The sequence below is a fragment of the Gordionus sp. m RMFG-2023 genome, chromosome 1 (genome assembly GCF_954871325.1).
Source record: "Gordionus sp. m RMFG-2023 chromosome 1, tfGorSpeb1-WG-v2, whole genome shotgun sequence".
Taxonomy (NCBI): domain Eukaryota; kingdom Metazoa; phylum Nematomorpha; class Gordioida; order Chordodea; family Parachordodidae; genus Gordionus; species Gordionus sp. m RMFG-2023.
This window is the reverse complement of record NC_088775.1, coordinates 68,222,738-68,249,492: the sequence shown is the minus strand read 5'-3', so window position 1 is coordinate 68,249,492 and position 26,755 is coordinate 68,222,738. Positions and strand designations below refer to the sequence as shown.

Below are 26,755 nucleotides of genomic sequence, written 5' to 3'. Positions count from 1 at the left end.
AAGTTTACTATAATAACGAGTTTTATTGTATTATGATTATATTTTTATTTTCTTTATATTTAAATACTTAGAAGTCAGAATTAAATGATAAATTATATTGAAACTTAGAGCAAAGAGGGTTTCCATTCTAAATATTTTTCAATAATCAGTCCCAATATAAATTTATACGTAATTCTAAAAAATTTCAAAGCCCAATTGCCAATTTTTTATCTATATAAAGGCTTATTCAGTTTAAATGTTAATAAATGAGGTCTTGGATCAAGTAAGAAATGATAATTATATTATGAAATATAAGCAGACAAATTGAAAACTTTTCTAAAAAGAACCGGTTCTGGTTGCTGCTACATTTTGGTTGTAGATTTTAGTTCCAAACTGATGAACAGATATTTAAATCAAACTATTTTTTGGGGCTCTAATTTAATTTAAAGATTTTAGTACTGTAGTTAAATTAGCTTCAGTTAAGTAATTTCCAAATTTTTAATAATACAAAGAAATTATTTTATAATATTATTTTTTAAAAATCCTACCCCCCCCCCCTTCCATTTTAAATATATTACTTTTTCCCACTAGGTTTACCGGCCCGTCAATCCCTGCAGATATAGATATTGGAGCTAAGGACATTTATAAATTTTATAAAAATCTGGGAAACTCATTATTTCTTATAAGGATTTTTAACAGAATGGGTTTAAATGGACCGCCACATTGAAAAAAAATAATATTTAAAAAAAACAAGAAGGTATTTATTGATGATTCTTTAGTTTTTAGTAAATCTTGAATGACAATCGATAGGCTTAAAAATAGGTTATGTTTCATGCATTTACCCTTGATATCTCCAAAAATATATCATTACTAGGATGTTAAAATTTAAACACTTCTTTAGTTACGTTTACCTTAGTTTATTTACCATATTTCACCCAAATCCCAAGGGATCTTGCGAAGATTATGCTTTTATTTTACACGAAAAGAGAAAATACAACCCTTTAACTTAAATTCGTAAATTTAAGTAGTGGTGTTATATTTGATTCACGATCACGATTTCGTTCATTTTGATTTGAATACTATTTACTAAAATTTAAATATCCTTAATATTTATTGATATAATTTATTAATTCTTCCCTTAATATATGAGCATGTAAACCTTTATAAGATTTATAAATTAAGGCTTTCACATTATTCTCTATGAAATTTTTTGTTGTAATATAATAGTTATGAAGATAAAATTTATGATGATTTAATTTGATTTAGGGTACTTTTATACATAAAATGATTGAGGTTCAATTTTTAAATTCTTTAAAATAGAATTTATTAACCTTTAAGCCTGCAAAAACCATCAAATTTTATTTATATTCTTAAGATTTTGGTACTTTTCCTTTTTTTAAATACTTAAATTCGACATATCTTTATTGTATTATAGGTCATGCTGGGCTGGGAGCCGGTGGTGGTACCCCTGGCACTGCCACTCCGGGGGGTCATATGGGAACCACTACCCCTGGAAGTGGAGATTATTTTGGAAACGCCACGCCTGGTCGTCACCAGGCCACCCCTGGAAGCGCTCGAAAAAATAGGTGGGATGAAACTCCAAAAACCGAGAGGGGTAATATATTTTACTTATAACATTATGGCATTGATATATAAAATAAAAAAATTGTTTAACATTATTTGATCTGTAAATTATATAAAAAGAAAATTTTATTTAGTTTTACATACATTATCGTCGTTATTATGTAATATCTAAGTTCCAGAGTTTTTTTTATATTGATGTTGTGCGCAATCATTTATTTTATCTTTTGACTTGAACTATATTTTCAATAAAAAATAAAAATGATGGCTTATTAATTCATCGCGTATACCTTAGCCACTATAAATTTTAACCAAAACACTAAAACTAACTGGATATTTATTTATATGATACAAATTATTAAAAGATTCATCATGGAATTTTTTATTGTCTAATATTTTTATTTATTATTTGTAGAAACACCTGGTCACAAAGCTGGGGCCGGCTGGGCCGAGACGCCTAAAACTGACAGGGGCATGACGGACCAGGATACAGATAGCAGACATTTGGAAGGAACGCCCTCTAGCCTTACACCTATTAAACCTTCGCTCAAAGTTGTCTACATTTTTATACTTTTTAGTCTTTCTTCTGAATTTAATTTATTGATTTGAAGATAACCATTTTGGTTAAATTATTTATTTTATACCTGCAATGGTCATTTTAAGGCCTTACCTAGATTTAAATTATTTGACTTGGGTTAGACAATGTTTTTTAAGCTCATCCCGATTTTGCTTATTTTACAGCCTAGACTGAGTTTTTATAATTTTGTAAACGGTTTCAAAAGAAATTAAAAATATGGGGAGCAAACGAATTTTGAATGACCCATCATAAACTGGTTTATATATTTTAAATATACTTTGAAAAATCTAGCCCAAGTTTGTAATTTTAGGACTGGTTTAGGTATTTGAAATCATATTGGGCCTGAAGATATTTGATATGGATATAATATAAAAATTTTAATTTTATGATACACACAGAAAGATACGTTACCCACTGCTCAGCAGCTTCAGCAACATACACCTGTGGGTGCTAGCAGCAAACGTAAATCACGCTGGGACGAAACTCCTTTAGCTGCCTTTGATAGGACTCCAACCCCTGGGCATGCAGGCCTTGTTACCCCATCTGGTATGGGTGGGGGAATCACGCCTTCAGGAATTACACCGGTTGGGATCAAAGCTATGGGTCTTGCTACACCCACTCCAAGTATTCAAATATTATTTAATTCTTTATATTTAAATCATATTATCTCAAAATAATATTAAAAAATATAGCAAGGCAATCATTTCAAATCTTTGACTTAAAGATTAGCCGGGCAAAATTTTATGTAGTTGCCCCTCTCTCACGCACACTATAAAAAAGGAAAAATATCCCCCCTTTTAAACAAAAATTATAAAACTTTATATGCATAAGAATCCTTATTAAATATGCAGTTAAAATGATATGAAAATTGCGCCAAATTTTTAAATTACCTTCTTTCTTAAAAACATAATTAAAATTAAATATCATTTACCTACACTGCATATTTATGAAAGTACATAATATAAAAAAAATAAGATCAATTTTTTGTTCATCTATTAAGCAAACTTTATTTTTTATGTTGTCGATATTTTTAAAAAAATTTTATTTCCTTTTTTAAGAGTGCGAATGAAATATAAAATTATGTGTTAGTATATAGCCCACCTGGAAAAATTTTCTTAGACTATATATATATATACCTCTATTTTTTTTAATATAGCCCTTACCCCATTATCTGTTTTTGCTGAAATCAAGTAGATGAGTTATAAAATATTTTATTTAAACGTTCTGAAATTTAGCTATTCACCTTTGGACCGAGCGATAGCCAACATTGGTCTTTCACTCAAATCTAATATATACTATTCCCACTAAGCAACTTTCGACCAATATTTTTAATAAAATCGTATTGTTTTTCAATTATAATTAAATTATTTCCCTTCCCATAAAAAAATATTTTTTATAAATCAAATATATCAAGGACACTTAATGTCAATGACACCTGAACAGGTGCAGGCTTATAGATGGGAAAAAGAGATGGATGAGCGGAACCGACCCATGACTGATGATGAACTGGACACTATTTTCCCCCCTGGTTATAAAGTGTTACCCCCTCCCCAAGGATACGTTCCTCTTAGAACTCCTGTCAGGAAGCTTATGGGCACACCAACTCCTATGGGAGGACAGAATGCCTTTTTCATGCAGGTATTGTAGAAACCTTTTGTTATATGTATAACATTAGAGTTCAGCTATTTTTTCTTAATTACTTTATCTATTATTTTGATGTAGATAGTATATATTTTTCTTTATATAATTAAATATCGCTAAGTTTTTTACAGCAAGATATTATTGTTGGGGTATATTTTTAATTGCCTTTTCTATAAATTTTTATAAAAAAGTATAACTAAAGGCCGATTTTTAATAATAAACGCAGTGCATATTTATACCCAATAAATTATGGTGAAGCGTGGGGAAAACTTAAAACCTGTGTCAAAAAAATTATTCGAATACTTTTAAAACTTTTTTGAAAAACAGGTAATAAGCCTTAATTGAAAATAAAAAATGAGGCCAAAAATTTTTTTTAAAACTTTAACAATAGTCTTCCTTAATTTAAGACTTTTGAAACAAGTTTTGTGCACAACCTTAACAAAATATGCACCATAATAAAATTATAAGGCGTTTTTTTATTTATAATAAATCGATGCATATAACAGCGTTAGTTTATAAAATTAATTTTATTCTTAAAAAAATCAGACAAAATCTTCTATTACAACGAATCTAACTCATACAATTTTAAGAACAAATATAACATCTAATAGATTTTCAACAAATAACTGCATATATTTGTAAACATATATGGAGAGTTTTAAAAAAAATTTTTCAAATTCAATTGTTTTTATTATAAATATTTTGTTTTTTTGGTAATTAATTGCCACTGATAATTATTTTGTAAATCGATTTGATTTAAATGGCTCACAAAATTATTTTGGTTTTATTATTTGTAATTTACATTTGTTTATAAAATAATTTTTAAAGTTATAAAAATATTCAATGGATAAATTTTTTTAAAAAATTGTATTTCCTCATAAGGATGGGTAGAGATTTCAAATGGAAGGGCAGGACCCCGTACTCTTCTTATAGTTATGTCACTTGAATACATGAAAAATGTTCAATTTTTTTTATTGTCCATTTTGATATATAGAATCGATCAATTATTGGGTTGGCAAAAATCATGATTTTTTTATAAAAATTTAAAAACTGAATCCCGCATTTTAGAATTTTTGATCAAATTTTAAATATAAAAATATATGGGAAAACAACCTCCAATGCAAAGTTATTAATCCAACATACAATCATTTTAATGCATTAAACATTCGTTTTCCTGTGGAATTTATGAATTAACCATTGTTAAAATGACAATAGAAATACTTTGTCACGTTTAGTCAATTTTAATATTTTATCATTTTAATGCATTCTTAGTATATAATTGTAATTAAATTTTACTGCTATCAATAAACCCTAGTATATTATCGGCCTGAATAATCAGGTCTATTCAACATTTAAAAAATCGGTGCCTCCTTATTTTTTTGACCTAAATTCTAGGACTTGTAAAATTCTATATTCATTGCTATGTTATACATATCTTTTCTTATTAAAGGCAACTCCAGATCGAAAAACGGCCGTTGTCCCTGATTTGCAACCTAAAGGTAATATAAAAAAATATTAAACTACTTTAAAATAATTTCCCCCATATATTATGAGTTAATAATTTTAAAAAAAATAGTTAGTAAAAATAATAAAATTAATATTATAGATGTTGAGCTGCCGCTACTTAAACCTGAAGATTCACAATACTTCGACAAACTATTGATCGACATTGACGAGGACTCTCTAAATCCAGAAGAGGCCAAGGAGCGAAAAATCATGAAATTTTTATTAAAAATTAAAAATGGGACGCCTCCAATGAGAAAGGTTACTTTTAAAATCTTTAATTATGATACCTTTATAAATATTAGTAGTGCCTAAGGATTTTATTCAGGATTAACAATGTATTTGATGTGTATTAAGAACGTATTTTTCCACTACGTATTCAGTATAATATTTTATCAATTTATCTTAATTATTATCAAACTGAATACAAAATAAAATATAAAGTCTGCCCTGAGACAAATCACTGATAAAGCCCGGGAGTTGGGGGCGGGTCCTCTTTTTAATCAAATCCTTCCATTACTTATGTCGCCCACGCTCGAAGATCAAGAACGCCATTTGCTGGTTAAAGTCATTGACAGGATTCTCTACAAACTTGACGATTTAGTTCGACCTTTCGTTCATAAAGTTTAAGATTTTTTTTAAACAATGATATTTTATTAAATTGTTGATTTAAAAGGGAATTTTTTCCTTAATTTATCCTTTAAATGATCTTTGGCGAGGTTGTTTAATTAATTATGAAATTTTGGTTTAATTTAAAATAAAAAATATCTTAGAAATTTTTCATTAAAATTTAATATTTTTTAGGTATTATATTTTGAGCAATTTTTTAAAGTTTAATGAATATTTATGAAGCAAGTTATAGGTTCAGGACATAAAAATGTTATAACTTACGTACGATATTAAAGTTATGAATTTTAAGTTTAACCTATATTAATTATTGTACAAATCTTTATATCATAGATATTAGTCGTAATAGAACCACTGTTGATAGATGAAGATTACTATGCCCGTGTTGAGGGCCGCGAAATAATTTCCAACTTAGCTAAGGCTGCTGGCCTTGCCACTATGATTTCTGTCATGCGACCAGACATTGATAACGCTGATGAATATGTTAGAAACACTACTGCTCGTGCTTTTGCAGTTGTGGCGTCTGCTCTAGGCATTCCGGCTTTGCTTCCCTTCCTTAAAGCCGTTTGTGGAAGTAAGAAGAGCTGGCAGGCCCGGCACACGGGTATTAAAATAGTGCAACAAATAGCTATCCTAATGGGCTGTGCCGTCCTGCCCCACTTGCGGAGTTTGGTTGAAATTATAGAACATGGTTAGATAATATAAAATTTGTATACCTGTTATTTTCGCCTAGATAAAATATGTTTATAGTGAGCTGATCTTTTCTTGAGATTTAAAAAGGGACAAGATATGGAGTTAGAAAAAACAGACCAATACAGTTATATTCCTATGAAGTTTCAATGAAATATTAAAGGGCTCATTAGCATAGTTTATACTATTATATTATCTAAAATATAAATCGTTAATTAGGTTATTAATCTATCAAATTCGAGATTTTATAAAATATAATTTTCATTCCTTCCAATAATAATTTATTGACTACTCATTCATTTAAGGCTTGGTTGATGAGCAGCAAAAGGTACGAACCATCACTGCTTTGTCACTTGCCGGTTTGGCCGAGGCTGCCACTCCATATGGTATTGAATCCTTTGATTCTGTTCTTAAGCCTTTGTGGAAAGGTATCCGTACACATAGAGGAAAGGTAAAGATGATATATTATTTTTATTGAAATTTATTAGGCAATTAATTGATGCGTGAAATTATATATCAATTTTAATAGCTTATGCAATACTTTGTTTTATTACATTTAATTTATATAAAGTGATAATTTGATGAATATCAATACTAAAAGAATTGAATAATTTTATATTTTAATTCATAACTCCTGTTTCATAAATCTCTAGGGTCTAGCTGCTTTCTTAAAAGCTATCGGTTACCTTATACCATTGATGGACGCTGAATACGCCAATTATTACACCAGGGAAGTCATGTTAATTCTCATACGTGAGTTTCAATCGCCTGACGAAGAGATGAAGAAAATTGTACTTAAGGTTTAACCTAGTAACATTTTCAATATTTGTATATCTGACTAAATAAATATAACATTATTTCAATTAATTATATTTTCATTTTTAAAAAAATGTTTTCAAGATATTATATACATTTTATTAATCAAGATAAAATAGAAAGATTTTTAGATTTGAAATTTTACTTTCTAAAATATTACTTTCGCTCATCTTAATTTCATAAATTTTCATTTTTATTTGATTAAATTTTTAAGTATTTTTTTAAAAGAGCAATATTTTATTCCTCAAAGGTTGTCAAACAATGTTGTGGCACAGACGGTGTCGAACCCCAGTACATCAGGGACGAAATACTTCCCCCATTTTTCAAGCACTTTTGGTCACACAGAATGGCTTTGGACAGGCGAAATTATAGGCAACTAGTTGATACCACTGTCGAAATAGCTAATAAAGTTGGTGTTGCCGAAATCGTAGGTATGGTTTCTATAAATAATTCCTTCATACAGGGGCCTATTTAAGGGTTTGTTTTGAAGATGAAACTTGTCCCGAAATTAAAAAATGCCAATGTTCCAAAAATAGCAAATGCGATCTTCAGTCCTTAACTGTTCATATAAAATATGATTTCCTTTGGTAATATAAATGAAGTTAGGGACACTAATTCATTTAATCATATAGGAGAGATCGAGGTAGATTGTGACACTTTTTCAAACCTGAATAAGTCACATAACTAAACCAATTGAGTTCCAAGTATAAGCTATTTAAAATATTTAATTAATAGATATTTTTAGCTACTCATTCTTTATAAAAGAATTCGATTTTTTTAAACTTTACAGAAATTAAGTTTTTGGCTTCTTTCAAACATTTATTATTAGTAAATTATGAATAAAATAAATAGTATATTATTTTATTATGTATACAATCATAATTGGATTAGTTTTTTATATATATTGGTTTGATCCGATTTTTTTTGAATGGTAAATATATTAGCCGATTATCTAATTTAATATTGGCATTGCCCTGAAAATCCCCCTTCCCCATTTAAAAATTCTTTTGGTTTATGGAAAATATTTTTTAGGTTAATTTAAAATAAATACGAATATAATTTGAGAGAAATAACTGCTGTTCAAACCACTATCAGTTTTAAATACTATTCATTCATGTCTGCTAAAATTAGTGTTTTTAAAAGCCCGATTTGGGTCGATTTTTGAAAACGGCCCGATTAAGATTTTAGTCAAAATAATATTATGTAAGCTTCAAGATTTGACATCAAAATTTCCAAGCATATTATTTTGACTAAAATTTTAATCGGGAAAATAGACCCGAATCGGGCTTTTAACAACATTAACTGAAATACCTAATAGCGTCAACTGCACTATATATTCTCATGAGAAACAAGGAGAAAATGTAAATGTAGTTAATTTGGGGGATGAAGGTGAAAATAACAAAGATACCAAGATTCAAAATTAGGAAAATGATCCTGAGCTTCCGAAAACAGAAGTTATATCTTTTAGTTATCCTTATTCCAAATATTTATTAGAACTAACTGATCTAAATCAGGTATTGCCAAATAGGCCACATCATTCAAAAAGACTACCACTAATAATGGAAGAAATTTTCTTGGAAGTTTTATAAATACGAATGTGTTGAATAATTAAATAAAGCGGAGTTTTTTTTACTTTCCCTGTAGAATCTATAACTTAAGCAGTGGTGAATCAACCTATATCAAAACGCGTTTCACCATTTGGAAGAAAGTTCCTGAAAAAAAGCTATGTATGACAAGTTTAATTTTATATCGATATTCCAAGATGTTTATGCATAAAAATTAGCTGCCAATCTGGTACCAATTCTGAGAATGGGTTCCAAAATATCCCGGATACAGCTCTTCATATAGGGCATTTAAGGCTGGGCTTACTAAAGGTTCTTATATAAAACACCTTTTAATTATTTAGATAGGCTATATTATTTCTTTATAGATGTAAGAAAAAATATAAATCCTCATCGAACACATTTTGCAACATTTTAAAATCTATTTTTATGTTTTCTCAATAAAATAAATTATAGTAATTTCAAAAATTAAGTTTATTAAAAAATTATTCATTATTATGTTAATTACAAAAACAACATCTTCTAAAGGTCGCGTTGTAGATGATTTAAAAGACGAGAACGAAGCCTTCCGTAAAATGGTAATGGAAACTATTGAGAACGTTATAAATAATCTCGGAGCTGCCGATATAGATTCTCGACTTGAAGAACAGTTAATAGACGGTATTTTATACGCGTTTCAAGAACAGACCAGCGAGGTTGGGCTTAAATTACACATCCATCTTTACATGAAATAATAACTTTTTTAGATTACATGATATGTTTTAAATTTTAGTGTAATGATTGAGGAAATAGTGAGAGGTAAAATAATTCAGTTTATCATCAAATTATCAATTTCATGGGTTTTTAAAAATAATAGATTTAATAGAATAATGCCAATTTTTGGAATCAGTTGACACTAGAGGTGGGCGCGGGCACTGAAATTAGGCGTGACCCATCGTGTCACGGCGTGAGTGTGAATAAATTTTGAATTCCAAGGCATGACGGGCCTTCCCAAAATTTTCCCCGGGCGTGATCGGGCGTGAACATAAATTTCCCGTGAATCACGGAAATTTTAATTTTTTTAAATTGTTTTTTTATAATTATAAATTTGCAATTTTATAATTATATTATAGATTTTCTTATTTAATTTAGTTCTTTTTTAAAAAAGAATAAAAATTAAAAATCATCCGCATTTTATAAACAACATCCGGTATCATTTAGTTAGTTCTATTTTCTTTTTATGTTTAGGTGTTTTTTGTCGCGAGACTTTATGCTAAATTTTGATTAAACTTTTTACAGAAAAGTCAGTTATATTTTATTTATAAAGATCTTCAATCTTTAAATGCAACAGAAAGTGAAGGATTTTACAAGTTAGGCCAAGAGATAAATGTTGGTGTTACATATGGATAACAAAATATAAAAGTTGTGAACCGGAAAACTCTCATGAATACTATAGGTCCAAAAATATACCATGAAATAAAATTTAAAATAAAAGTATGATCAATAATAATTACTTGTCCATAATCACTGATATTTGGACAGATGACTATAAAAATCTAAGTTTTTTAACCATTATAGGACATATTATCATTAAGGATTTTAAATTAAAAACATTTGTTTTGGCCACAATGGCAATGGATGATAAAAACGTCAAAATAAAAGTGTAATCAATTCAATTTAGGAGAATATACAGAAGTAGAAAATACTTAAATAAATGTGTTGTGAGTGATAACGGAGCAAATCTTATAAGTGCATTCAAAGATGACGAAATGCTTGCATGTATATGCCATATACAATAATATTATGCATTATATTTTTGACAATTGTTTAACTGAAATAGCCATAAATATAAATGGTGTAAAAAAAATGAATCCCGGAAAAAAACCCCCGGAAAAAAATTCCCCAATAATTTTTTTTCATTTTTATAGAATTTACTTAAGACCTAATAATATAGGTATATTTTTATTTGGCCTACTCTTCATAAAAAAATTCTTAAATAAGAAAAACTGATGTTTAAATTGGTACTGGGAAAAAATGCCTCAGTAAAATAACTATGAATTGTAAAAAAATTTTGCTATAGTAAAAATACAATACCATCTTTAAATATGATATAAATTTGACATGATAAGAAATGTTTATTTTATTGGTAAATCATGATTATGTATATACAAATTTTATTATTTATAATAATATTATATCGGTTGACATCGAATATTGAAGGAAATCGCTTTTATAAAATCTGGAAGGCTTCGCACCCCATCACGGTATTCTTCGCAAAGTTTCTTTAGCTGAATCTGGTTGTTAGAACTCTGCGATTTTGATTTCGATGTCCAACTACCTACGCGCCATCTTTCAAGTTTGGTTTCATTGGCAGCCACCTCGCATTTCATTTTTTTAATGAGTACCCAGATTGATGGGTGTTTATTCCCAACCAGATTAGAAAAACGATGATTCCAACCTTCGCATTGGTTATTTGTTCGTTCTTCATCTGAGAGAGTGCTCTGATTCGCGTTCCAGGTTTCTGGAGAAAATCGAGGCTCAATTCGACGTGTTTGGGATTTAGAATTGCTTCTTATGACCTCCCTTGATACTCCATTGACATAATTTTTATCGAAATAATTAAGAATATCCTTACCATTGCTCGGAATAACCGATCTCAGGAATGTCATTGCATTGCCCATATCACATAACGGAACGAATGCTAAGCCGTTTATCATGTCACAAAAAAAACTTAGAGTATCATTGGTCCTGTATTCGTTTTCCAGACCCAGCTTCTGAATTTTTCTATGGGTACTTTGACACAAATGGTAAAAACATCCTCTAATTACGATGTGATCCCCTAATTGAAAAAATAATTATAAATTATTAAACATATTAATAATCATACCAATGATACTCTTAACCGTGGTCATATATAAATTTTATGAATAAAATATTTTTGTAAATTAAAATTTTTTTTTTGTCTTTATATACGGTCATAATACATTTTAATATCTGTTCATTTAACTAGTTGCTGAACAATAATATTTTTAACAAATTATTAACTTGCAATTGACTAAATACCAATTCAATATAAATTATTGCTAGATTATACTTAAATATGAGAGTGTATAAAAATAATCCCAAGGGTTTTTTTTTCCTGAGGGTTTTTTTCCGGGGGTTTTTTGCCGGGGTTTTTTTTTTCCTGGGGGTTTATTTTCCTGGGGTTTTTTTTCCTATTACCAAAAAAAATAGTACAATATTTCAAACAATCTACAGCTAATAGCAAACTAAGCCACACCCTTAAACAAGATGTAATAGCGAGAATAACTAGATGGAACTCTGTATATCATGATAAAGAGTTTCTTAAAATCATATTCTGAAATACAGGTGTACTTGTTTAGCAAGCAAGAATTAAATAGATTAGCCACAATTGATATCAACATCGTACGCGAGTTAGTTAAATTTTTATCAATATTTAAAGAATGCTTGGATAATCTGAGAGCAGATTCTCGTCCCACAATAAATGAAGTTTGTCTATGGAAACAAAAATTAATAAAATTTTGTTAACATTCTGAACGTGATACAATAATAATCAAAACTTTAAAATACAGAACAAGATTTCTTTTAAAAGATTATTATGCAGCCACTACATAAGGTAGGCTTAATTCTAGATCCGAATTTCAAAAGACTTAAGTTTTTAATAAAAGAAGAAAATGATATATATAAAACAATCTTAAAAATGAATTAGATGATATGCATAAGTCAATGCCAACTATCATTTATAACTTTCCTAACTTATCCTAAACTCATAAAAAACCGTATATTCTAAATGATACCAAGACCAACTATCACCTTCCTAATTCATCCTACACATTCTAAATAAAAAATTTAGAGAATTTCCAGATGATTCTGATGAAGCATCAACATCGCCAATGAAAGCTGTGAGGATGAACTTAAAAGATTCATATAAGATAAATAACAAGACAATATTTTGAAGTTTTGGAAGCAGGAATATTCATTTCCTTTTTTGAGAAAATTAGCGAGTAAAATCTTGTCAGCCCCGGCAAGTTCGACTTATAGTGAAAGGTTATTTTCTGTAGCCAATCTCTTATTAGAGGAAAGGCGTACACAATTGAAATAAAAAAAGGACATTCTTCTTTTTCTAAATAAATTTCGATTTATTGATTGTATTTATTTTTGTTATTAATATGGATTATGAAATTAGAGAAATAAATAGAATGAATTCAAAAATGTGTGAAATTATAGCAATAGTTTTGAAAAATTTAAAAACACCGTGAATTTTCGGGCGTGAATCAAAATATTGCTTGTCGTGAGCGGGCGGGTCGGGTCGAAATTTTTTTAGTGGTAAGCGTGAATGGGCGTGAATTTTTTTATTGCCACCGTGAGCGGTCGGGCCGTGAATAAAAAATTAGGCCCGCGCCCATCTCTAGTTGACACCTCACCTAAAAATGAATATATATTTTATACTTGTAAAAAACTCAAATTATGAGCCTTGGACAATCTATGCAATTTTTTTATATATAATTTGTTAACTTAAAGGACATTGTAATGTTGAACGGCTTTGGTGCTGTGGTCAATGGTTTAGGGAAGAGGGTTAAGCCCTATCTACCTCAGATTTGTGGAACAATACTATGGAGATTGAACAATAAATCAGCCAAGGTTAGGCAGCAGGCGGCTGATCTTATCTCTCGCATAACTCTTGTTATGAAGACTTGCCAAGAAGTTTAAAAAAAATAATATATGTCTTTTTTAGCATTGTTTATAATACTTTTATAAGTTTTAGCCTGAGTAGTAGTAAATTCTATCATTTATTTATCATTATATATCAAAAAAATTGTTGTTTTCTAATGTCTTCTGTGTCGGCTATTCCTAGATCATGACTTGGTCAACCTTTTTTTAAAATCCTAAAAATCTGGAATTATTTAGATAGGTAAGAAATGAAAAGGCTGTTTATTTTAACTCGCTATCACACCTGGTTCCCGCGATACATGGCCTCAAAGTTGTGTGAAAGGGCGCTTTTCGAATCTGTAAAATTTTTAAAACACTTATATCTCAAAAACTATTTAGATAAAAATAAAATAAATATATCATATTGTTGGTAAAAATACTCTCTAAAGGTCTATAAAAAGAAAAAAATATGGTGGCAATTTGAGTTTTTAACTACTACGTTTATGGCCCATGTTTTTAGGTAATAAGAGAAGTTGGTTTCTAAATTTTTATTTGTCTTTTATTTAGACATCTTTTATAAATATATATACAATGTGAAAACCCTGGAACGCTATCGGCTCTTCCGAAATATGCATTTTTACCAAAAATTGAAAATTTTATTTCCATAAAATAGATGGCACTATACGAAACTACAGATCATTGATGAAATTTTCTTGCTAACTTACCAATAATAGCATATTTTACTTAAATATTTCCAGTTTATAATAAAGTACAAATTAAAATGAGGAGTAGTGATGGCAAATGTCCATTAGAAATCTGAATAAGGTATCAAATTTCCAATTATAAATCTTTTGTGTAATGTTTTTATTATACATTTTTATTAGTGCTCTAAGCATTTAAAAAAAATTGAACGCGTTCACGTTCGTTCAAAACTTTACGAATAAATTTTTTTTAAATTTCATTTTATATTTAATTTAATATAAAAATTACCATATATTTTTTAACACGATGTATAGCCATGTTTAAAATAATAGTTTGTCAATATAAAAATAATAAAAATTTAAAAATAAATACGCTGAAAATAAATAAATTCTAAAAGATATTAACCATTTTATATCTATGTTTTTAATATGATATTACGTTATTTTTACTTTATGTATATTTATTATAATAATTTAATAAGCCTATGAAACACAATAATCTAAAATAAATTATTAACAGGATACTTATAGTTATATTATATAAAATAATAAATATTACAATTAAGTATTAGTTTAAATTAGAACTTGAAATTTTGAAACTGATATTTTGGGCACATTTTACATTTATTGGATAGAATTAGTTTATTTAATATATGATTTTACTGTAAAGTATTTATTATGTTTGAGTCATGGTAAGTGTTAACTGATTCTGAATTATCAAAATCAGATGATGATGAATATTCAAATTAACTACTATAGGACAGAAAAAGTGGCTGGTTAAAAAGATTCAAATATGATAAAGGAAGCAACTGATTTAAAAATAACCCTTTTTCTTAAAAAATTTGGATTAATATTTTTTATTTTCAAATGAATAAAAATAAGAATATTTTCTAAAAATGTACGCATGTAAAAAACGAACTTCGTTCACGAACACCTTCAACATTCATCTTTATTAATGATATAGAAATACTGATAATCAAATTCATTCCTTGTCTCATCTTTGTAAAGTATATGTTCGCAGGGTATAAAGTTGAATGACTGGCCACATTTAAAATATGTGATTTATATCTTCGCAATTTGTCACTCGGTAAGAGGTAAGAAATGATGGGTCCTTGAGAATGCAAAATAGTAACTAACACCTCTTTTTCAAAAAAAATTCTAAAACATAGGCTATCCATTAGGAATGTACTATTATTTTTATCGGATTGGGCCTATATTTCACCCATTTCGGCTATCGGCCATTATTATAAAATTTCCCGATCCGATATAAAATGGCGTCTTTAACAAAAATATGTTATAAAATTTTTTAAAAAAGTTTTATCTAAAATCATTTGTTTTTATAAATAAAATCTGAATTTATTTTGTATATTTTAATAATAATAATTAATTAATAAACATTCTGCCATATTGTTATTTTTTGCGCATTTTGTTTATAAAAGTGTGTAATAAAATAATCTCTTCACAATTTTTAGTGAATCTGGTGATATTGACAGTTACCATTGCCGCAGGCTGACCTCTGACAAATTGGAAAATTTGTTATTTTTAAATAGAAATCTTCGATATATTAATGTTAAATATTATTTTTAATATAATATTTTTTCAAATTTCATAATATATTTGTTTATTACTTATTATGTATATATTTTAACGTTATTTTTAATTATAAAAGTGATTTAACAATAAAAATATTTTAAAAATATTTTATATATTTTTAGAATTACAATTGAATTGAATATAAACTATAACTGATCATTATAATGTATTTAAATGACATAAGTTATGGTATAGTTAAATTATAGATGTTACACTAATAAAAAGTTTATAAAAATTAAAACCATTGGTATTTTTACAAAATACAAAATTAGATATGATATCAGATCGGTAATCGGCCGATATCATTTTAATATTGGATCGGATCGTCCTCTAAAAAGTGATATCGGTACACCCCTACTATCCACTATGGAATGTCATAGATACATATAATTTATTCATTTATTTTTTCCATATATTAGATTCGCATTAATTTCAAGGAAAATGTTATGTTTAATATTTGCAATTCTAATTTGAATAAAATTTCGCTTCAATTTCATCTTGAGAAATTGGGTGAGTTAAGTAGCTGACAGTATATTTTTGGAATATGTACATTTCTTATTTTTTTAACCGGTCTAAATAATTTTAGTAATTTTAAAAGGGCTAGTCGGTTTTGACATGGAATAGCACAAAAATTCGAAATATAGTATAAAATGAAATTATCCTGTTATTGGTAAGTTAGTATCCAAATTTTAACCATAATCCATAGTTTCATATAGCGCCATTTATTTGATGCAAATAGAAATATCAATTTTTGGTAAAAATGCATATTTCGGAAGAGCCGACAATGTCGCCAAGGTTTTTACATCGTATATATATTTGTAAAATATGAATAAATTTTTAAAATCAACTCCTTATTGCTTACGAACCACAGATAAACGTAAATCGAAAGTTAAAGAATTAAATTGACCACTTTTTTTTTCTTTCTATTGACCTTTAGAATTTTTTTTTACCTACAGTATGATATATATTTTTTATTTTACTATAAACAGTTTTTAAGATACAAGCATTAAAAAATTTTGCAGATTCGAAAGTCGCTTTTTTGCACCTTTTTGAGGCCTTGTATCTCCGGAACCAGGTGTGCAAGTGAGCTAAAATAAACGGCTTACTCATTTTTTTGCCTATCTAATTTACTTCAGAAATTTTAACAATTTAAGGGGTTGGCCGATAATTTTTCCATCGATTTGGCATGGAATCCTGTGGCCTAATCGGCTGTGAGCTAGATTAATAATCGCATAAATATGGGTTCGAATTCATCAACTACCCTATCCTGAAACCAACTCGGTGGCTTCGCCCTAGATGGGGTGATTTATAGAATATAGAAGTCGACACCATGATTCTGCCCTTTAGTATTTATAAAATGGGTCTTATTACATTATAATATAATATGGTCGTTGTTTGGCAAATAGTCTGACGGTTTTATCTTTACGGTTTTATCTTTACACTTTTATCGAGAGTTTTTAATCATCCAGAAAATAGCACGTTGTCAAATTAGTTTAAAAGATTTATTCATATACAGGAAAAGTTAATGGGACATTTAGGTGTAGTGCTATATGAATACTTGGGCGAGGAGTATCCTGAAGTTTTGGGAAGCATTTTAGGAGCTTTAAAAAGTATAGTCAACGTTATAGGAATGACCAAAATGACTCCCCCTATCAAAGAGCTTTTACCACGATTAACACCAATTCTTAAAAATAGGTATCTTTTTCAAAAAATGAAATAATTAAGCCTATTTGTTTTTTTTATTTTTCAATAGAATGAGGATTTTAATTAAAAAATATTATTGATATGATGCTTTAATAGTAATTTTTTATAAATAATGCATAATTATTAAACAGTTTTTTTAAAAAAATAACATAATCAGACACGAAAAAGTGCAGGAAAACTGTATAGACCTTGTCGGGAGAATAGCTGATCGGGGTTCTGAATTCGTATCTGCCAGAGAATGGATGAGGATATGTTTTGAACTTTTAGAACTTTTGAAAGCCCATAAAAAAGCAATAAGAAGGGCTACAGTTAACACCTTTGGATATATCGCCAAAGCTATTGGGTATAAATATTGCGCATATAAATTAGATATGAATGTTACTCAACCACAAATTCGAGTTCCTTTTTTCATTTTTATTTTATATTAACAAGAACTCTTTTGTCTGGAAATTTTATAGTTTAATGGGGAGAAATGATTATTTAATAGGTGCAAAAAAATATCAAAATATTTTACAAAAAATATTACAATTATAGATATTTTCTTATTTTTAAATAAATTTTAAGGCCACACGATGTACTGGCAACCCTGCTAAACAACTTAAAAGTACAAGAAAGGCAAAATCGTGTTTGCACTACAGTAGCTATAGCCATTGTTGCTGAAACTTGTTCTCCATTTACCGTTTTACCTGGTTTAGCAAAAATTTCATATTTATTTTAAATTAAATATTATTAAGTTGTGATTTATTAACAATTTTGAATATTATTTAAATTAATCATTAGCCCTGATGAACGAATACCGTGTTCCTGAACTGAACGTACAAAACGGTGTTTTAAAGTCGTTGTCTTTTCTATTTGAATACATTGGTGAGATGGCGAAAGATTACATATATGCTGTCACTCCACTTCTCGAAGACGCCTTGAGTGATAGGTTGGAATCATTACCTGATATACTATATTTTTGAAATGAATTTGGTAAAAATTATGTCAACATATGAAAACTTAAAATGTTTCACAAATATTTAAATTAAATAAAATATTCATCATATATACACCATTTATAGAGATCTCGTTCACCGGCAAACAGCTTGTGCCGGAATTAAACACTTGGCCTTAGGGGTTGTAGGGTTTGGCTGTGAAGACGCCTTGATTCATCTCCTCAATTACGTATGGCCAAATCTTTTCGAATGTTCTCCCCATGTCATATTAGCTGTTCACGAAGCTATAGAGGGTATGAGGGTTGCTCTAGGACCTACCCGAATACTATTATATGCCATGCAGGTTTAAAATTTTTGACATCTTATTAAGATTTCTTATTTCTATTTTTTTTAATTTTCAAAGACTAGAAAAATTTTAAAGAGGCTTTTGGTTTCGGTGCTTAATTTGTTCTGGTTCACGTTTCTAATTATAAGATATTAAAATAATTTAAAGAACACAAAGTTTTCAACAATATATGAAAGAGGATATTGTTGAAAACAACACAGGGATTAGGCATTCTTATCTTAAGAGGTGAATAAAAGAGGCCTGAGGCAGGGAAGGATCGGCTTCAGTTGATATATGGGTATTTGGATTTGAAGCCATTGGGATAACTTTTGGTATTGCCTTTCTTATTATATTGATATAGATTCTAAATATATAAGGGGAAAACTAAGAACCAAATTTTGGGGGAATTTTAGATATTTTACCCTTGTAGATTTTTAATTTGTTATGTAATAACAAATTACTAATTTCCTTTTATATGTTAGACTTAATTTCTAAAAAAATTTATGTTTTTTATTGGGTAATCAGAGTTTGGAATCTGGACTATAAAAAGGTACTGGTTTATTATCTGAATATTTTTAAAATGATTATTCCGATATCTAAACATTTTAAAGGGAGGTTTTGGCTCTAGATCTAATGGTTTCCATTCCAATCTTTTATTGAGCAATAGGAAAATGATTAATAACTAAATAACCTTACCATTTTTGAACAATTTACATATAAATTATTTGCATTTTAGTTCTTATTCCTCAAAATCTTAAATAGGTTCCTGTTCCTATAAATTTAGAAGGGGGTCCCAGTTCCTAGATTTCTTCTAGTGCTGGTTCTAAACTGTCTTTTAAATAAAACACTAATTTTTAAGAAATTAATATTTAAGCCATATTTCAAATATTGGGTTTGATTATTTTTGAAGTGCACAAATTCGTTATTATGATTATCTTTATAATAAAAAAAAATTTGTTTTGCATTGATCTGAATTTTAAGAATACATTTTTTAGTTTAAGTATATATTATATAATTCAATTATACATATGTTAAAAGGGTTTATTTCATCCTGCTAGAAAAGTTAGAGATGTGTATTGGAAAATTTACAACACCATTTACATCGGAGCTCAAGATGCAATTGTTCCCTCTTTCCCTAAAGTCGAAAATGATCCAAAAAATTACTATATTAGAAGCGAATTAGAATGTATATTATAATTATAGTGTTACTAATTCATTTGTATATTTTTTAAATTAAATAATCATTCTTATACCAAATAATTATAATTTGTTTTTAATTTATTTGGTGAAATTGATTAATTATTATTTGATAAATATACTTTATATATTATATTTATAAATAAAGATTTAAGATCAAATGACTGGATTAATAAATAATCTTATTTCAGTAGCACTTTACACCTATAGATTGTCTATTAATAGGCGAATGACTTTGAAATATTTTTCGGGTGAAATGAGCAGAATCAGGGATCCAAACCGAAACGAATATCGGTTCAGGTTCGGATAAAAATAACGGTTCAAGGTTCAAGTACGGTTCGTAAAAAAATAAAATATCGGTTCGGTTCCAATCTCAAAAACTGGTTTGAACACTTTTGTATTCAAACCTACATTCGAATTATGTATAGGGAAGATATTTTTTTATTTTATCATTAATTTAAAAAACACATATATAAAACCTTCATTTTTATTAATTGCACATAATAAAATAATATTTAATTTATAAATATAAAAATAAATATCAATGTTTAATTTTATATATGAACAATATTTTACTTTTTTTACTTAAATTTTTTTTTATTAAGCCTCACAATTAATATATTTTCAAAATTCGTCTCACTCAAATTACATCTATAAAGAGATAGTATAAATTTAATTGTTGAAAAACATCTTTCCACACTAACTTGGGTAGCCGGCACTGCCCAATATGATATCAGATTTGATATGTCATTTATAATAATATTTTGGATTTAATTTTTCTCTAAGCATAATAATTTATAAGCTTGAAATATTTAAAAAATGTTGTAAAATGACAATATACTAAAGTTTATAGATTTATGATAATCTTTAAAATAATTCAAATATAATTGAAATTTTTTAATATGCTAAATTATTTTATAAGAATAAAATCATGTTAGGCATTTTAGCAGTTCGGTTCAGATTCAGCTAGAAATTTTTTTAGCGGTTTAGGTTCGATTCAGGTTTGATAAAAAATACCGGTTTTTAGCGGTTTAACAGTTCGGTCGGTTTGGATCCCTGGCAGAATAGACTTAATAAAAATCATTTTTTTTACTTAATAATATTGCATATTTTATAAGTGTAAGTAAAAATAAATAAAGACCCAACAACCAATAATATAATTTTTAAATAGGTGGTTTAAATAAAATTTTTTACATAAATGAGCAGGTGAGAGGGTTAAATTTTGCTTCAATAGACAATTGGTTTAAACCTAACCTATCCATTGTAGACCCTAAATTTTTTAAAAAAAATTTCTCCTTTAAAAATTTATATAATCTATTTAAATATTTTAGAAAATAGTTTCTTTTTTTAGAATTTTTAAAGTAAGATATTGAAATGAGAGGTGTTACTAGCCGTGTGAGCTTAAGGCTCAAATTTTTTTTAACTTAAAATCTATTTTTCAAAAGTAAGTAAAAAAATGTTAGCAAAATTAATTTTATAAGGAACTCATCCGATATTGAGATACAGCCTTGTGTAAAACTGGGTAGGGCAAAAGGTTATTGGGTTCCATGTCAATTCAGCGAAACTTTTATCGCGAAACTCTTTTTCGCAAAACTTTTATCGTGAATGGATTTTATAGCGAAACTTTTATCGCGAATCCACAATACCAAATACTATTCCGCGAATGCAATATCGCGAATTTTTTATATCGAAACCTTTATCGCAAAACCTTTAATGCAAATACATTACCAGGAATACAATATAGCGAAACAAATATCGCAAAACCTTTAATGCGAATACATTACCGCGAAAATTTTATAGCGAAACTTATCGCAAAACATTTGAAGCATTACCGCGAAAATTTTATAGCAAAACCTTTATCGTGAAACCTTTAAAGTGAATACATTACCGCGAAAATTTTATAGCGAAGTTATTATCGCGAAGACAATGTATCGACAATTATTTCGCGAAACATATATCGCGAAGATATTATAGAGAATTTAATATCGCGATAATTGCTAATGACTAATTTATTTTGAATCATTTTTTTATAATTATATTATTTGAATAATATTTTTTTAATTCACATAGTTTGTAATTTTCTTTTAACCTTAAAAAATATATATAATGATTAATTAACTTAGATCTGGTTTATGAAATTTGTTATTGAAATACACTTTTTTCGCTATCCTATCCTTTCCTTCGAAGTTCTTATTTTATAATAATCGCGCACAAGGAACTCAGCTTTATCAATATATTAATCAGAGACCTGCAGGCCAGGGCCGGGCCGTATTTTAAATTTTTTAAATATACCCGGGCCAGGCCTAAAAAATTTTTTTTTAAACATATCCGGGCCAGGCCTAAAAATTTTTTTTAAAAATATATCCGGGCCGGGCCTAAGATTGTTAAACCCGGGTCGGGCCTTAATATTTTTTATAAAAATTTTTACATTATGAGTTAATATGGTTATAAGATTATATTAAAAAAATTCTTAGCTTTCAGTATATTTTTTTTATCTAGATTAGAAATAAAGTATTACTTTAAATGACATAAAGCACACTTTTAAATTTTATGTTGGGGGGAGGGTTAACTTATTCTGGTAAAAACTTAACCCAAAATGTCCGCTCCATACTTACAACCATGAGTGAGACCAGGAAGACTAATATATTTTCTATCACATCAGATAGAGGTTACATGCTTATTAAATAAACAATACGTAATAAAATATTCTTAAAACATTCGCGTTTATGATTTAAGAAACTTCGGTTGGTAAATTGATATTGAATATATCAATTTCACTTAAAATGAATTCACAATTTTCGCGGTCATGTGCTCGCTATAATAATTTCGCGCAAATACATTCGCGGTAGAAAATTCGCTATAAATGGTTCTCGATTAAAGTTTCGCTATAACAAGTTAGCGATCAAAGTTTCGCTAAAATGTATTCGCTCTAAAGTATTCGCGGTTTAGGTTTCGTGGAAATAAATTCGCGATAATGAGTTCGCGATCAAAGTTTCGCCAAAATGTATTCGCTATAAAGTATTCGCGGTTAAAGTTTCGCGAAAATAAATTCGCTATAAAGAGTTCGCGATAAAAGTTTTGCTAAAATGTATTCGCTATAAAGTTTCCCGGTTAAGGTTTCGCGGAAATAAATTCGCTATAACGAGTTCGCGATCAAAGTTTCGCCAAAATGTATTCGCTATAAAGTATTCGCGGTTAAGGTTTCGCGGAAATAAATTCGCGATAATAAGTTCGCGATATTGTCTTCGCTATAAATGTTTCGTAGAAAAAAATTCACGGAATTGGTTTCGCTATATTACCTTTGCTATAAAATTCCTTCGCGATAAACGACATTCGCGATAAAAGTTTCGCGAAAAAGTGTTTCGCGATAAAAGTTTCCCTGAATTGACCTGATACGAGGTTATTAAACTATATCATCTAAAATGCTCAATCACTTTTATTTCCAACCATATGACCTTTCACAATGAATAATAATACTTGACAGTGAAAAATATCAAGAAAAATGAGGAATATAAAATTTAGTTAAAATACCAGAAACATAATTTTTTTAAAATTTAGTATTCATTCTAGATTTGCTCATATTTTGGGTAAGCCGTCTAAAAAATTTGAACATTGGATGGGGTTAAAATTATTTTTAAAACTGGGCAAACGGGTGGGTGAATTTAAAATATTTTTCTGGTGAAATGAACAGAACGAGCTTATATTTTTATTTCAAAATATTGCGTATTTTTTTAAAATTTACAATATTAAATAAAGAGCAAATTATTTTGAAAATTGGATGGGGGGGGGGCATATTTTAAATGAATGGGCTCATAAATTTTTCTTAAAAACCATGGACGGTCAAACTTATAATTCGTCCACTGGAGCCCCCTAATTCATTCACTATAAAAATAATTCAAAATTAGAATAACAATATACAAAACATTTAAAAGTAATGTTTATATCTTTCAAAATATTGAAAAATAAAAGGAACAATTCATGAACCCTAAATTTAAAAACAGGTTCGATCAGTAAAATCTCGAGAGTTTGGGATCGCAGCCCTGATTGAGAGAATGTGAATCTGTTATGTATATTATGTTTATCGCAGTTGCTACCTGCAATGAAGAGCTTATATAAACGTTATATTTGTTTGGATAATGTAACATTTGTCTTCGCTACTTTTAAAGCATTTTTTAAATAAAAATATTTTAAAATGTCATGTTTGATTGTATTAGTTAACCAAAACAACCCATAGAAAAAGAGAATGGTATTTAACATTTTCTGTTGTGAGATTTAGGAAATATTAGCAGCCATTGAAAAAGTTACTATTTCAGCAGAGGAAGACGATGATGGTATTGTAGATGAAAATGAATTTAATACTATAGATTGTAATTTTCTTCCCCTTTAGCTTTCACATTCAGGTTGTAAGCTCCTTCAATATCTCTTCATATTATATTATTCATACAATCCATTTTATTCAATTATATTACGTGATAGGCTTTAAATTTGTGAGCATATTGGTGTTTAGGTCTTCGTAGTTTATGCATCACATCTAAACTCTTAACTTTGCTTACTTATATAGTTTTTAGGTCCTTCTCATAACATGTCCATACAAGTGGCTTAGAGAAGGGGGGGGAGTTGAACCCCCCCCCCCCCTCCCCCATAGCCTCCGAAAGAAAATTTCCTTATTGCGAAAAATATTATTAAAAATTGGCTTCAATCTATAAATAAAATTATATACAATATGCGTCTAGTTTTTGTAAATAAAATCAAATATTTTTATTTTACATAAAAAATTTAACATAAAGTTGATATATTTAAAAAAAATTACAAGGCCCGACCCAGCCCGATCCCGATTTTCCTACTTTTGGGGATAATAAGAATTATTTATGTTTACTCATTTGTATTAATTATATTATAATTATTAAATTAGATTTTTTTAAATACCGCACAAGAATTACTCATATTTTATTGTAATTCTATTTATTTTTTTAATATATTTATTTAGAATAAATTTTTAATAATATAATCTGTATAAAATTTATACATTTTGAAATTTATTTTATTGTATAAATTAAATCTATAATGAAATTCACTACAAAATTTTGTTATATGCAAAATTTAATTAAAATAATTATTTTTAACATAGAATAAGATATATTGAGTGATCATAAAAAATGGGAGGTTTGAGGGGCGATTTTATTCTTCTTTCTACACCGAATGGATTGAATTAATTTACAATTGACTAAATATTGATAAAATTTTCAGAATAATGCTTTGAGTCGCGTATTAATCATAAATTTAGCCAAAATTTTGCTACTAATATTTTTTGCATTTATGCTGGCTACTATAGTAGTTAGACACCAATAGAGCACAAAATTTGCAAATCTTTAAAATGCGGCTTGGGGCCGATGCCCCCCCCCCATTTAACCCCCCCCCGATCAATTCTGGCTACGCCACTGGTCCATACCATCTAAGTCTGTTCACCTTGATCTTTGTTTTAATGGGTGCTACCTTTCCCCAGTATATTTATATTTCTTATTTTATTCTTTTTTGATACTCCTACTATCATTCTCATATCCATTGTCTGTAAACTTCTCGTCATTTTTGCTTGGCCATGTTTCCGAACTATATGATAGTAGGTTGTATTATGGAACGGTATATCTATTTTTACGATTATGCCATTACTTTGTAAAATTCAAAACTATTATAGATACACCTCTAATTTAAAATTATTTTGAAGATTAAGGATTGGGATCAGGGTTGCCATGTCTCTCCTCCATCAACGGGAGACTCCCGCAATTTTTTAGTTTACACGCAGACATCTCTCTCCCATAAAACTACCGCAATTGGAAATCTCCCGCAAAAATCTACCGCAATTTTTTAATTTCTTCTGAAATTTTTTTTTTAGTATTTTAACGTTTTTAATATATAAATAATAATTTTGAGAGACATGAATTGATTATTTTTTATTTTAAAAATAAATTTTAAATATTTATTCGAAAAACATGTCTTGTTTGTAAATTTCTTTCTATCCTGTTTTATTTTTATCCAAAAATAAATCTTTCATTCATATAAATAAGTACAGGGGAGTATATCTACATCGATTGCAATACAAAAATATTCTCAAAAATAGTAAATAATACAGATGCAACTACATTTGCAGAAATCGTATACATCTACTATGTAGTTCAACATTAACAGAGCTATATCATCACAATGTGGGTCGAATCTTTTTCTCATGATATTTAACGACTCCAATATAAGTACAAACCTTTGTGGCAGAACAAAAATGAGCAAGGCTATCACAAGTGTTATCTGAATCCTATAGGTCAATTCTAGACGATTTGAAAGATGGGCATCCACATGCAATTCTAACAGATGCATCTAATAAGGGAAATATTAAAACATTTCCCTCGATCCTTCGCTATTTCAACAAGAATAAGAACATTTCAATAAAACTGTTAAATATTTTTACTCAGATAGTAAAAAATCCAACAATGTAGCAAGCCACATAATGGTAAATATAGCTGATTTAGGGTTATCAATGATTTTCATGTCAGCTTTCTGCGCTGATAATGCCTCTGTAAATTTTGGAAAAAACTAAAGTTACCGAATTGAGGCAGCACAATAATGAATTGATACCAATTGGCTGTATATGCCATATACTACATAATTCTTACAAGAAGGCAATG

At 28.4% G+C, this 26,755-nt stretch overlaps 2 protein-coding genes across 4 annotated transcripts in view; one reads left to right on the top strand and one right to left on the bottom strand.

The window, feature by feature from the left end:
- The window catches only part of LOC135922223 (splicing factor 3B subunit 1-like), a 42,204-nt gene extending 21,962 nt beyond the window's left edge, over window positions 1-20,242 (top strand). For both annotated transcript variants that reach the window (XM_065456636.1, XM_065456635.1), the window contains exons 7-25: window positions 1,415-1,594; window positions 1,976-2,112; window positions 2,536-2,761; window positions 3,552-3,775; window positions 5,229-5,277; window positions 5,385-5,542; window positions 5,726-5,905; window positions 6,242-6,599; window positions 6,904-7,049; window positions 7,252-7,398; window positions 7,665-7,845; window positions 9,505-9,671; window positions 13,498-13,680; window positions 17,437-17,615; window positions 17,782-17,967; window positions 18,189-18,313; window positions 18,405-18,552; window positions 18,686-18,902; window positions 19,923-20,242. In XM_065456636.1, coding sequence (XP_065312708.1) covers window positions 1,415-1,594; window positions 1,976-2,112; window positions 2,536-2,761; window positions 3,552-3,775; window positions 5,229-5,277; window positions 5,385-5,542; window positions 5,726-5,905; window positions 6,242-6,599; window positions 6,904-7,049; window positions 7,252-7,398; window positions 7,665-7,845; window positions 9,505-9,671; window positions 13,498-13,680; window positions 17,437-17,615; window positions 17,782-17,967; window positions 18,189-18,313; window positions 18,405-18,552; window positions 18,686-18,902; window positions 19,923-20,081 — 3,350 coding nt within the window. In that variant the 3' untranslated portion in view covers window positions 20,082-20,242. The remainder of the gene's footprint in view (window positions 1-1,414; window positions 1,595-1,975; window positions 2,113-2,535; window positions 2,762-3,551; window positions 3,776-5,228; window positions 5,278-5,384; window positions 5,543-5,725; window positions 5,906-6,241; window positions 6,600-6,903; window positions 7,050-7,251; window positions 7,399-7,664; window positions 7,846-9,504; window positions 9,672-13,497; window positions 13,681-17,436; window positions 17,616-17,781; window positions 17,968-18,188; window positions 18,314-18,404; window positions 18,553-18,685; window positions 18,903-19,922) is intronic.
- Window positions 1-26,755, bottom strand: part of LOC135922224 (uncharacterized) — a 160,312-nt gene that overhangs the window by 78,521 nt on the left and 55,036 nt on the right. The gene's annotated exons all lie outside the window — the stretch shown is intronic.